The 14607-nt window shown below is 37.1% G+C and overlaps 1 protein-coding gene across 1 annotated transcript; it reads right to left on the bottom strand.

The window, feature by feature from the left end:
• Window positions 1-735: 735 nt before the first annotated feature.
• On the bottom strand, window positions 736-14180 carry LOC113109587 (MAM domain-containing protein 2-like). Its single transcript, XM_026273246.1, has 15 exons — window positions 14013-14180; window positions 13755-13936; window positions 13569-13673; window positions 10990-11240; window positions 10825-10909; window positions 10369-10476; window positions 9936-10219; window positions 8079-8172; window positions 7853-7999; window positions 6832-7097; window positions 4915-5008; window positions 4641-4796; window positions 1597-1856; window positions 1426-1510; window positions 736-1336 (listed from the first exon to the last, which is right to left on the bottom strand). The coding sequence occupies exons 2-15, from the start codon at window positions 13783-13785 to the stop codon at window positions 1260-1262; spliced, it is 2043 nt and encodes a 680-aa protein (XP_026129031.1). The 5' UTR covers window positions 13786-13936; window positions 14013-14180; the 3' UTR covers window positions 736-1259.
• Between the last annotated feature and the right edge of the window lie 427 nt (window positions 14181-14607).

The raw sequence follows: 14607 nt of genomic DNA, 5'->3' as shown, positions 1-14607 counted from the left end.
GATTCATTATCAAAGTTGGAAACAGTTCTGCTGATTAACATTTTTTCATAACATGTGATACTTTTTTAGGATACTTTGATGAGTAAAAAGTAAAAAAAAAAATGCTATGTTTTTAAAATATAAATGTTTTGTAATAACAATATACACTACTGGTCAGTAATTTGGGGTCAGTAATTTTTTTTCTTTCTATTTTTTTAAACAAAATCAATACTTTTATTCAGCGAGGATGTGTTAAATTGATAAAAAGTGATAGTAAAGAAAATATATTATTAGAATATATATTATTAGAATTTTTTTTTATTTTGAATAAATGCAGTTCTTTTAACCTTTTATTCATCAAATATATTAGACTGCATAACTGTTTCCAACACTCATAATAAATCAGAATATTAGAACGATTTCTAAATGATCATGTGATCGACTGGATGTTACTGAAGGCTGGATTAATGATGCTGAAAATTCAGCTTTGCATACAGGAACAATTTTTTTTTTTAAGTATATTCAAATAGAAAACTATTATGATGAGCAGAAGAAACTTCTTTCAAAAACATAAAAAAATAGTCATGTTTCCAAACTTTTGGTCTGTACTGTATATATATATATATATATATATATATATATATATATATATATATATATATATATATACATACATACATACACACACACACACACACACACACACACACACAGATCACTTCACTTCACTCACTTAAAAAACTTCAGCACACATCAGTATTTCACATCCATTAACTGTATTTTTATTTATTTATTTGGTAGCTGTTTAATAACCAAGCTAATACCAGTCAGACAGTCGCCATCCCAAAAGAATAGGATAATCAGGAATGCTTGTTACATTTGAAGGTTTTAGACATGAGATATTTCTATATAAAATAAAAGTCTCTGCAATTTTCTGTTTAATTCATTTGACATAAAAAAATCCCCAGATTTACATGCTTTTGTCCTGAAGAAGAACAAATGAAATCAATAAGACAATCCTGTATAGAGGCTTTCTGAGGTTACCATATAAGGTCTCCATCTTTAACCATGTGTTCAGTATATTAAGCCATATGATACACGCATGAGAAACTGCATATCAGGAATGAACCAGGTGTTCAAAAGGAAAGTTTTTAGTTGATCATTTCTGCTCACAATGCAGTCGTCTCCTTTGCTTTCATCCTCTCAGATCCCTGCACTCCAGCTGTACGGTCACATGGTTTCAGTTTCCCCAGCATTGTTTTTTCTCATTCTGTCTTTTTCTATTTAAAAATCATTGACTGAATATCATTATTATGTCCAGAGAGGCGCAGATGAGGGATATGGTCATCAGCATATTCTGTGTGGAAAACAGGACAAATAGTATGTAAAGTTGTTCACGGTAACGTTAATAACAGATGTTTATGATAATCAACTTATCCTGAATACCTCTGCATGGTCCTCTTTCAAAAACCACATCATCGATTGCAATATCACTCCTTACTGATTCTCCTCTAGTGGCTTCAAACACAATCTAAGTATGTGGAGAAACAGATGCAATATATTCACGAAGATGATGCTGAGTGGATGTTGATTATAATGCAGCGTCATGCGACTGACCTGGTGCCGCTGGTCAAACTGATAGTTCACTGCCGCTCTGAGCCAGGAGATGCCCTGCTCTCCACGGCTCGTCCACAGTAGTTTGTCCTGGCTCTCTTGTCCGGTCTGGAGGTAAACGCTCAGCTGTCCGATCCCTGAGCCGTACATGTGGTAGAAGAACTGCAAGCACTGTGTGTCTCTAGAGCCGCGCAGAGAGCTGGAGACGAGGCGCGCTCTGTGTCCGGCCAGCATCACTGACGCCTCAATGTGCAAATAATGACCTTAAAGCAGAGAAAAGAGCTTTCTGAGACTGTTTAAATGTGAGTACTAGATTCAGTAAAATGTGATCATAACAGAAAATAATGAAAAAGTTTTGTGCTGTGAAAAAGTTTTTGCCCCCTTCCTGTTTTTGCAATTTTCGTGCATATTTGTCACACTTAAAATATTCAGCTCATCCATCAAATTTTAATATTACATAAAGATAAAGCAAGTAAATATAAAATGCAGTTTTAAATGATGATTTCATTTATTAAGGTGGGAAAATGTGCCCAAAACTATTGGCTCTATGTGAAAAATTAATTGCCCCCTCCTTTTAAATCATGAAAGAACTGCAATAAACCACATTATTTTAGAAAGCTGAGTTGAATTTCACTAGCCACACCAAGACTTGTTTACTGCCAGACCTGTTGAATCAAGAAATCACTTAAATAGAAGCTGTCTGACAAAGTGAAGCATGCTTAAATAGCAACACATCATGCCGCGATCTAAAGAAATTCAAGAACAGATCAGTCTGGAAAGTCATTTCTAAGTGAACCATGGTCAGAGCCATTATCCACACTTGGAGGAAACTAGGAACAGTGCTAAACTTTCCCAGCAGTGACCAGTCTACCGAAACAACTCCAAGAGCGCAACGACGACTCATCCAGGAGGTCATAAAAGAGCCCAGAACAACATCTAATGAACTGCAGGCCTCACTCGCCTCAATTAAGATCAGTGTTCATTATTTAACAATAAAAAAGAGACTGGGCAAAAGATACTGCAGACCATAAATCACACAAAGGCTTGTCTCGCATTTGCCAAAAAATATCTTCTTTATCCCCAAGACTTCTGGGCAAATATTCTGTGGACTGATGCAACAAAAGTTGATCTTTTTGGAAGGTGTGTGTCCCGTTACATCTGGCATAAGACCAACACTGCATTTCATAAAAAGAACACAATACCAACAGTCAAACATGGTGGTGGTAGAGGAATGGTCTGGGGCTGCTTTCTAGCTTCAGGACCTGGATGACTTGCTATAATTGATGGAAGCATGAATTCAGAAAATCCTGAAGGACAGTGTCCGGCCATCAGTTTGTGACCTCAAGCTCAAGCACACTTGGGTAATGCAGCAGGACAATGATCCCAAACACACCAGCAAGTCCACCTCTGAATGGCTCAAGAAAAACAAAATTAAGGTTTTGGAGTGGCCAGATCTGGGCTTAAATCTGGACTTTAAACAGTCTATTAATGCTCGAAAACCCTCCAATGTGCAAACAATTCTACAAAGAAGAGTGGGCCAAAATTCCTCCACAGCGATGTGAGAGACTCATTGGCAGTTATCACAGACGCTTGATTGCTGTTGTTGCTGCCAAGGGTGGCACAAGCAATTATTAGATTTAGGGAGCAATTACCTTTTCACGTAGAGTCAGCCAGGTTTTGGCCACTTTTTTCCGTTAATAAACGAAATCATTATTTAAAAACTGCATTTGGTATTTACTCTGGTTATCTTTCGGTAATATTAGGATGAGGTAATATCTGAATCATTCAAATGTGACAAATATGCAAAAAAATAAATAAATTCAATCATATATAACATTTTATTTTTATATATATTGTTGAGAATCCCATGCAGGCAATGACTGCCTCGAGTCTGGATCTCATGGACATCGGCAGAGACTGGGTTTCCTGTTTTGTGATGCTTTGCCAGGCCTTTACTGCAGCTGGCTTCACTTGTTGTTTGTTTGTGGCTCTTTCTTCCTTCAGTTTTGTTTTCAGCGAGTGAAATGCAGCTCGATCGGGTTGAGATCAGGAGATTGACTTGGCCATTGCAGAATATTTCTCTTTTTTACCTACAAAATCTCCTGGGTTGCTTTTGCTGTAAGTTTTGCTTTTGGGTCATGGTCCATTTGTACTATGAAGCGCTGTCCAACCAACTTTGCTGCATTTGACTGAATCTGGACGGACAGTATATCACTATACACTTCAGAGTTCATCCGGCTGCTTCTGTCCTCAGTCATCATCACTAAACCATTGGTTTGGCTTTTAGATGCCTTGTTTGCAGCTTGTGGTGAAGCATCTGTATTTGCTCTGGTGAAGTCTTATTTTTAAACTTTGACAGTGACACGTCTGTCTCCTGGAGAGTGTTCTTCTCTTGGCTGGATGCTGTAAAAGGGTTCTTTACCATGGAGAGGATCCTCCGATCATCCATCACTTTTGTTTCTCGTGGACGTCCAGGCTTTTTTATGTTGCTGAGTTCACCAGTGCGTTCCTTCTTCTCAGAACGTTCCAAACTGTTGATTTGGCCAATCCTAATACTCCTGCTCTCTCTCTGATGGATTTATTTCGTTTTTGAAGCCTAATAATTGTCTGTTTCAGTTGAATGGAGAGCTCCTTTGACCACATGATGCGGTTCACAGCATCAGCTTCCAAATGAAAAAGGCACACTTACTCCAGATCTTTTACCTGCTTAATTGATGAAGAAATAATGAAGTAATAGTCCACATCGGTCCGCAAAATGGATTTTGAGTAAACAGTCCAATACTTATGGCCCCTTACTATTACTATTACTATTGTTAAACAATGATAACCTCAAAGTATTAACCATAATAAAACTGTGGTTATACAAATGGTAACCATACTACACTTAATTAATTTGTATATAACTTCCATTTTAAAAGTATGCTAAAGTGTACTTAGCTACAAGACTAAAGCCATGGACATCCAACTTTTACGCTCTTGTACATGTTCCATTATTCCCAATGATAAGTTAATAACAGAAGTTAGGAGTGATAAGGGTCTTATCTCACCCACTCCAGTAGTGTGGTCTCCTCTGGGCCCGGTGTAGGATGTGGGTGTGGGTCCCCGGGCCAGCATCCAGTCTCCTGAGTCTCCTTCCTTGTCCTGAGTGAATCCACACAGACCAGCCTCAAAGTCACAGTGAGACGGGGCTGACACTGAAGATGCTGTAATAAAGAGAGCTCATTTCTGCTTGTAGTGAACACAAATATTAAGGAAACAACATTAAGATTCACCATGAAGATTCAAATGCACAGAGTTTTGTGAGAAATGAAGCATGTTTACCTAACAGTGCACAGTCACCAAGCGTGACTTTAATGTCATCGAGACCCACAGAGTCACAAATCCAAATATTTTTGCATGTGCTGATGAAAACCACCTTCATCGCCCAGATGGAGGAAAATCACATGATGAAAATCAACATGAAATTAGATGAGTAAAGTTTGTGAGCCAGCTTGCTTGAGAAAGCCTAGCCTGAAAGTTTCAAACAGCTGTAAAAGTTTGTAATTTGAAAGTTTAGATTAGATAGGTGATGCTACCACATTGCTAGCATGATTTAGCAAACATGAATTAACATGTTTCATGAATTAACATGTTTATCTTTTAGCATGATTAGCATGTTTCCAGCAAAATGCTAGCATGTTTGTGGCATGATTGGCATGTTGCTAACATGTTGCTTGATTATTATTAGCATGATAACCATATTTCTAGCATGGCTAGTATGTTGCTAGCAAGTTGCTAGCATGTTTGTGGCATGATTAGCATGATGTTAACATTTGTCTAGCATGATTAACATGATGACAGCATGTTTCTAGCATATTTTTTAAATGATAAGCATGTTGTCTGGATATTTCATTCATGATTTGCATGTTGCTAACATATTGGCCTATTATTTACACGATTGACATGTTTTTAGCACGTTTCTAGCATAATGCTAACTTGAAATGATAAACTTTTTGCTAGCATGGTTAGCATGTTGTTAACATATTATTAACATGATTAGCAAGTTTGTATGTTTTTTGCATGATTAGCCTACTATGTTGCCAACATATTTTTAGCAGAATTTTCCTAGCAAATTGAATGTTTCTAGCATGATAAGCATGTTTCCAGTAAGTTTAGCATGTACGCAGCATGATTAGCATGATGCTAGCTTGTGGATAGCATGCTTTTGTCATGATTAACCTGTTGCTAGCATATTTCTAGCATGATAAGCATGTTTCTAGCTGATTTAACATGTTTCTAACATGATAGGCATGTTTCTAGCTAATTTACAATTTTTCTAGCATGATAAGCATGTTTCTACTAAGTTTTGCATGTACGCAGCATGATTAGCATGATGCTAGCATGTGGATAGCATGCTTTTGTCGTGATTAACATGTTGCTAGTATATTTCTAGCATGATAATCATGTTTTTAGCAAGTTAAGCATGTTGCAAGCATGAGCATGTTGTCCTAAGTTGTCCATCTTATATATATTACTGTACAGAAGTTTTGACTCCCTCAATAAAAGTCTATGGGATTTTACGTAGTTTTCATGATCCGTTTAATAAAAATCATAAGTCTGATCAGAAGAGATATAACGTAAGTAGAGTAGTGTAAAGGTCTGATTCAAGTTTGGTGGTAGCTTGAAAGGAGGAGATACAGTCCAAATTTAGCCTCAGAAGAAGAAGAATCTTAAAGCTTGGCTTTCTCATGCTATTTTAATGACAGATCAGAAAAGAAAGACAGTGCATGTTGTAATATTTAAAAAAGTAAAACTCATGTATGGTTCTGTGGATTTTAAGTATGAATGATCCTCATACCGTCTTAAATTTCCAGATGTTATAAACATTTATTTTTTAAATCTGAATCTTTCTCTAATAAATGTCATGTGAGACATAAACTGTGAGAGCAGCGGGCCAGAATTATGTCCAGATAAGTCATCTGAGATTAGGCTATGTGTCTCTTAAAGAGTCTGTGAAATTTCCTTTTGAAACTGAGACGGCCAATAGACTTCAGTTTACAGCCGTAAACCATGATTTGCCACATGCTGCTGGTAAGCAAATGTATGGCAGGCAAAGTTTTAATGGTTAGAATTATAATATAAATAATATGTTAATATGCATTGAATATGACTTCAATGCACCACTTGTCTTTCCCTTCTGACTAATCAAGCAATAATCAGGAATAGTTATTGACAATAATAAAGCCTTTTGCATCTTACCTGAGCATTTTTCTGACTTTGAATGGTCAGTTCAACTGCAATCCAGAGATTTCTTATCTTATAATTCTGAGTCCATATTTGTTCTTGTTTAGTACCGTCGCTGTAATGCAGATACGCCGACAACACCTGGTCTGTTCCACTGAGGCCTCGCAGGGAGTAGAAGAACTTCAGGCAGTATTTCTGATTGGCTGGCATCGCTGGGCCAAACAAACGACTGACGTATCCAGACTGTACACTCAAGCGAGAGTTTGCCAACAAGAAGGATCCTGTTCAGAAAGAACAACTATTTTTAACCACGTGACCCTGCACAACAAGACCAATCTTAAGTGTCAATTATTCAAAACTGAGATGTATGCATCCTCTGAAAGCTGAATAAATAAGCTTTCTATTGATGTGTGGTTTGTTAGGATCAGTATTTGGCAGAGATACTACTACCGGTATTTGAAAATCTGGAATCTGAGGGTGCAAAAAAATCTAAATACTGATAAAATCACTTTTATAGTTGTCCAAATGGATTCATAGCAATGCATATTATTAATCAAAAATATATTTTTAAATATATTTACATTAGAAATTTACAAAATATCTTCATGGAACATGATCTTAACTTAATATTCTAATGATTTTTGGCATAAAAGAAAAATCTATAATTTTGACCCATACAATGTTTTTTTGGCTATTGCTACAAATATGCCCCAGAGACTTTGGTTTGTGCTCCAGGGTCACACATCATGCTTCAACAAATGTAGGATATTAATCAGTAATGTGTTTATACACTCCTGTGTAAAACTTTGGGGTCGGTACAATTTAAAAACATTTTAAAGTCTTTTCTGCTCTTATTTGATACAAATACAATGAAAATAGAAATATTGTGTATATAAGCAATTCTGAAAATAATTTCTCAGTTATCCTGTGATCAAAGCTGAATTCCCAGCATCATCACTCCAGTGTTCAGTGTCACACGATTCTTCAGAAATCATTCAAATATGCTGATATTTCTTCTCCAGAAGTGGTCGTGCACCTGCTCCTGTCGTGTGGTCTCCAGCGGTGTAGATGTTGGGTCTCACAGACACTCTCCTCCACAGTGAACTGTCTGTCTGTGTCTGCACATACTGACAATATCCTGACTCAAAGTCACAGTTGGCAACAGATGGATCAAACGTTGGCTCTGTGGAAACACAGTTTATTTACTGATCACACAGGTATAGTGTCTGAGCTCTGAGGTGGCTTGAGCGGTTCATACACACCTGTGTCTGCATCACAGAACTCTGGAGAGAAGGAAATCTCATCCAGGATCACGTATCCTCCATGTGGACCGTTGAACGCCACCTCAAACACCAACTTGAACGATACACACAACCACACACACACACACACACACAAATGTTAGTGCTTACAATTTTACATGAAGTGTGACTAATTATAATCATGTTTAATCATGAAATCACACTAAATTAAAAGTTAAATACACACAGAGTTGGGAAAAGTTACCTTCCAAATTATTAATGCATTATAATATTGTGTTAATAAAAATGTAATGGTGTTAATTAGTTCCTATTTATGGAAAGTAATGCATTACTTTTTCTCATCTGGCCTGTGCTTGCTTGTTTCTTTTTAATATAAAAAAGTCTTACTTTTTGGCAAATTTTAAAGCACCAAAAATGAACCGAATAAACCTCAGGCTGAGGCTTTTTGCATGCACGTTTAATTATTGTAGGTTCACATAATATTGTAAGTTTACTTTTCACAGTTTAAAAGCATGTTCACCATTACCTATCATTAAATACATATCGCTTATGCATTAACTACTAATTTCTCCCAACATGGCAACACAAGAGCTGTCAGTTAATAAATGGGAAAACAAAGTACTAGCGTTGTATTAAAAAGAAACTCAGATATTTTCTTGTAAATTAAAAATATTATGCATTACTTTACTAGTTTCTTGATCCGATTGCTCTACCCCCAACACTGTGGGCATGTTTTTGTGACATATCAGGACACAACTCTGTATAATGTCATGGGTATGACACAGGTGTTACAATGAGAGGGTGACTTATGAGGACATAACCCATGTCCCCATTTTTCAAAACGCTTATAAATCATACAGAATGAGTTTTTTTGAGAAAGTAAAAATGCACAAAGTTTCCTGTGAGGTTTAGGGGTAGGGTTGGTGAAGGGCCATAGAATATACAGTTTCTACAGTATAAAAACCAAGTTTTGTAGACCTCTAAACCCTACTAAAATTAATTTAAATGTCAGAATCAATCTCTGGGATCTGGAAGCAACAAGCAGAGAACACAAGAACTGCAGGCTGAAATCTACCCAGCTAATAGAGAACATTAACAGAACTTCGGCTGATGTTCTGGAACGATATCGAGTAACATTAATAGAATGATCATAGAACATTAATTTATCTGTTTGCTTATAATATTACTTTATCTGGTCTTTAATAATTTTCCCAAAACTTAGCACAAGAACATTATTTATGCAACGTTCTTGGACGTTCATCTAACCTTTTATAGACGTGACCTTCAGAACATTGAGTGAATATTCCAAAGCAAACGTTTCCACAACATGTGCAAATGATCAAATGAAATGTTCCCTTAACATTCATATAATCAAGAAACAAAACATCATGAGAACAGTGTGTTAGCCTCCTACTTTCTTCAAAACCCAGAATTTCTCTTGTGATGTTGTTTAGGCACAGCAGGGGTGTTCAGTCCTGGTCCTGGAGGGCCAGCGTCCTGCAGAGTTTAGTTTAACTTGTCCCAGCATGCCTGCCTTTGACAATTAGTCCTGAAGACCGTTAGTTCAGATGTGGTAATTGACACTGGCCGTCCAGGACCAGGTTTGGACAGCCCTGAGGTGCAGCGTCTATAAAAGAACAAAAAGAGTTTTTTTGTGCTCCTAGCGTTGCAGAATCTTTCCTGACGCAGTCAGACACAGTCTGGTCCATATTTAGCAGCTGGCAGCTCACTCTGTCCAAGAACTCCACACTCCGACAGGAAGAGACTGGTTGCCCGGTATGTAAAACAGAGCTAGTTTTATGTGGCTTTTAGGATAGTATCTGAAACAGATATTTATCTGTGGTGGTCAGTCCGTACCTCTATTGGATATGGAGCTTTGAGGTCCACTTGTACTGGTCTCCAGACTCTGGTTTCTGGACTCCAGTTCATGGTGTTGTTCTCCTGTAGATCGGCTCTCCACAGCTCCTGATACTGTCCGGCCTGATCCCTGCTGAAGAGGGAGAACAGGTGGTCCCCGGCGTGATAGTGCTGGTACTGGAAGCTCAAGCAGCCCGACATGGGCACTGAGGTCATCGGAGACACCAGCTTGGCCACCTCCTGGAAGCTTTTAGTGTCCGTAGAGTCCACAAACATGTACTGACCTGTGTGAGTCAATGAAAGGACATCGGGGACAGAATCTGTTCAGCCATGGCTTTATAAAATACTAGATATGATAATATAAGGATGTCAGACAGTATTTTTTTCATATCCTATTGGATTACATCACACAGCGGGTGCTGGTCAGACTAACCTGTCCCAGCGGTCAGTGCAGCATCATCTGATCTCCCCACACGCCAGTTCATAAATCTGTTCCACTCGTTACTGTAGCCACACAGATTCTCTTCCTCAAACTCACACTCTTTGAGGTCACATGATCAGAAAATATTAGTTTGCATCAAAATGTAAATAACTACTTTTGAAGCTCTCTATCTCTACAAGCCATCTAATGCCGGTAACATTTGGGCAAGATTCAGAAATCTGGGTTCATTTAACAGATTATCTTTCTCTCAGGAATGTGCAGTTCCTAGCAATTACCGTCCAAACATTGTTGGGAAAGAACAGTGTTTTTGTTTTCTGTGGTTAGCCAGTCTTTTCATGTGGCTGGCCTTGACTTTGGCATGACTTTTTTACTTTTGCAAAGAAACAAACAACGTTGAAGGCTGCTGATCTGTTCTGGGTGTTTGGCCCGAGTGATCAGAGCACTAACCTATGCAGTATTTATCAGAGATCTTGATCTCAAAGATGGACACACTGCTGCCTTCTTCTGCTCCTAGTTTGCCTTCAATCACGATCTGCAGATGTAGAACAAACTTATCATTGGAGTCACGTGATAACAAGACAATATGACACACACTGCATTAATAGTTCTCACCTTGAACGTTTGGGTGGAGTTCTGTAGGTCAATGCTAGCGATGAGCCAGCTATCAGACGGGCTTTGGGTGGTCCAGAGCACCTGATCGAAGCTCTCTCCGTCCGTGCGCTTCTGCACCTGCAGGGAGGCGCTGCCTGTGACCTGATAGACCATCCTAAAGCAGCTCCAGTCCTGCTGATCCACATCTGGACCCAAAAGAACCGCCTTTCCCTGGTCCTCCTGGACTTGCTCTTCGACTGTGATGAAGTGTCCTGAGTGAAGCAGAAGGAAAACAACATTCATGGCAAGAGTTGTGCGTGCAGCTGGGAAGACAGAAAAATGTTTTTTTTTTACAGTGACAGACCACTTATCAAACAACCATTTTATGACTGAGTGCAAAAATGCATTTTTTCTTTTGCCTGCAGATGCATATAATTCACCAGAGATCTCATATCCTATTCTCTCCTCATCTGTATTCGATCCTTACATTTCTTGTTAATTTCCTGTGCTCTTTAGATACAAGCAAAAGCAAATAATCCAGTGTGCTTGTGCACTAGTGATTCATGCCACGTATAAACAGAGCAAAATCATCAATCCAGTAATGTGTTATTTCACTCTCATCTCCAGATGCCCTAAATACTGAGGCCATGGCTTCCAGATGTGGGCTTCAGTAAACCCTGTTTCTTCACATTTCTGGGCATTTGATCCATGCAGTTCACATGTTGTTTTTTAATCCTGAAATCCATGTTTGGGCTGTTCATACCATACTTCACGGCTTCATTACATTAGTTAAGAAATGGTGCCAACCTCCACACGCTTACAAATTGCCCTAAACGGCCACAGTTCACCCCAAAAATACAGTTTTGTTATCATTTACACACTCTCAAGTCATTCCAACCCTGCTGGAACACAAAGGGAGAATATTGTACGGAAAATAAAATATTTTATGGAAAAGAGCTGCACAAAGATTCTTCAAAATGTCTTCTTTTCAGATCCACAAAAATAAAATAAAATGATACAATAAATTGAAATAAAGTAATAAAATAATGAACGATCATGTAAATAGCTTATATATATGACAACTGACAAATGAGATGAAAATTCTGATGAGAGCTCTTAATATAAATACATATATTGTTTAAAACACAATGGAAAATGCTTAGAAATGCAGTGTTTGTATTCATGAGGACTTTTATGTGGTTTTCAAAAACTATTATATCATTTTTTTTTATAAATCCAAAAACCAAATAATCTAATAATAAACAAATAATAATAAACAAATAATCACTCTAAAAATGTCATATAGGGCAACCATGGAAAATTTAATAACACATTTTGTTTACCCTTTGAATGCATGCTCATATATTCTTGTTAACTCATTTTAAAGGGATACTTCACCCCAACATGAAAATAGTGTCATAAATCACTTACCCCCATGTTCTTCCAAACCCATAAAAGCTTCGTTCATCTTCGGAACACAATTTAATATATTCTGGATGAAAACTGGGCGCTTTAACTGTCCCAAAGACTGCCAAGTAAAATATTAAATGGACTGTTCTGACGATACTTTAATACTTTTTCTGGACTTTAAATTTAAATTAAATTAAATTAAATTAAATTAAATTAAATTAAATTAAATTAAATTAAATTAAATTAAATTAAATTAAATTAAATTAAATTAAATTAAATTAAATTAAATTAAATTAAATGTAAATGTAAATGTAAATGTAAATTTAAATTTAAATTTAAAATTTAGCAGACGCTTTTATCCAAAGTGACTTACAGTGCATTCAGGCTATCAATTTTTACCTATCACTTTGAGAGTGTTATTTATTTGGCAGTCCATGGGACAGTCACAAGCCTCCTGGTTTTCATCCAAAATATATTAAATTGTCTTCTGAAGACGAACGAAGCTTTTCCAGGTTTGGAACGACATGGTGATTAATGACAAGACTTTCATTTTGGGGGTGGAATATCCCTTTAATCATTATTTTGAAATACATTTTCAAATACTTTTAAAGTAAAAGTATTTTTTCTGAATATGATGAATTATTCATATACATAACATAACATAACATAACATAACATAGCATAATATAACCTAACCTAACCTAACCTAACCTAACATCAGAAGGTAACATAAGCAACATAAGGTAGGGTTGTAGCACATGACACAGTCTGCATTAACCTTGTCTTCTCATCACATGTTTTTTTGCTCACTGGTTGCACCACATGACTTTTTTGGTCACTGATTTTGGAGGCAAATGTTTTTCAAATGTTCATAGAATTTTAACATAAACTGCTTCACTGTATTTATTCCTGAGAAAACTACTCAATACCATATTCATTATGATACCAGGACAGATGCACTATTATAACATTTTTGAATTCATGCCACCCAAAAATATACCAAAGTAAAATGTAATTAAAATCATGTTCACTACAGAAGATGTGTATTAAAAATATTTTTTATGTTGTTTTTTTCCCCTTCCTATTAAATGAATAAACTGTAATTGACTGACATCCACTCATTTAAAGGTGACCTTGGCATCAAATGATTCCCAAAGCAATGCATTCATTGACAGGCTGCTGAAACTCACCAGAAGGGTCAAGGGTCCAGCTGAGAAAGTCGGGGTCAGACGTATAGTCACATGTGCTGTCCTGAAAGCTGCAGGAGCCTGGCAAAAACTCTGCTTTAGCTGTCACTGAGAGAAAACAGCATTGAACACACACTTATACATGTACAATAATCTACACAGACAACATTAACTGCAATGAGCACTCACCAATCAAGCTCAGAAGATAGAACGGAAGCATCTTCTCTTTTACGTTTTGTCTTGCAATCAATAAATCAAATTAGACCTGGTTTAGCACTGGAGATGATCTAGATTTCATTCTCTCATCTTGTCCTTCTGTCAAGCTGGCAGTGTATAACCGAAGCTCGGATGTGATCCTTCTGTCTGGGCTGCTGGAGAAGAAAAAGGGAGGGAATTAGGAGAGGTTTTCAGTAACGATGACCAGATTCAGAGGTTACCTTCCCTTACCACTAAACACACGTTCATATCGCTGATCCATAGCATCATCTGGATGTGTAGATCAGATCTATATGGAGCAGATCTTTGTCTTCTCTCTTCAGATTTGTGTAACATCTTGAAAGCAGACAGAAGGTTGTAAAGTATTTCCACTAGGGCACTGTGCCATCAGGAGCACTAAAATATCTCTTCTCGCTTTATTCAGGCGAGGATCCAGTGAGAACTGTGTGTTCTGGTTATGAAACATTTGTTGATGATGTGAGCACATCTGCATCTTACTCAAGTTCCTATGAGACACAGATATTCTGGCCACTTTGACAACAGAAGTGATCAAGCCTATTATAATATTTTGGCAGCATTATTTCTAGTAGTATTTGTTTCATTGTTTTCTCTATTTAAAAGGTTTTCACTTTAATGGTTTTTCCTTTGTTTTACTTTAACTGTATTTCTTCTTTGATCTGAATTGTGCTTCACAACTGTACTCATAATAGTTTACTATGATTTTAATTATCTATATTACATCTGAAGTATGATTGTCACCACTCTCTACGTATGTTAAATGCAATAAAAGCTATAAACCAAGCTATCTATGATTGTATCTGGAAAA

Source organism: Carassius auratus, chromosome 10 (assembly GCF_003368295.1).
Source record: "Carassius auratus strain Wakin chromosome 10, ASM336829v1, whole genome shotgun sequence".
NCBI classification, from domain to species: Eukaryota; Metazoa; Chordata; class Actinopteri; order Cypriniformes; family Cyprinidae; genus Carassius; species Carassius auratus.
Note: the sequence above shows the minus strand (reverse complement) of the source record. Positions and strands in the feature narration are given on the sequence as shown.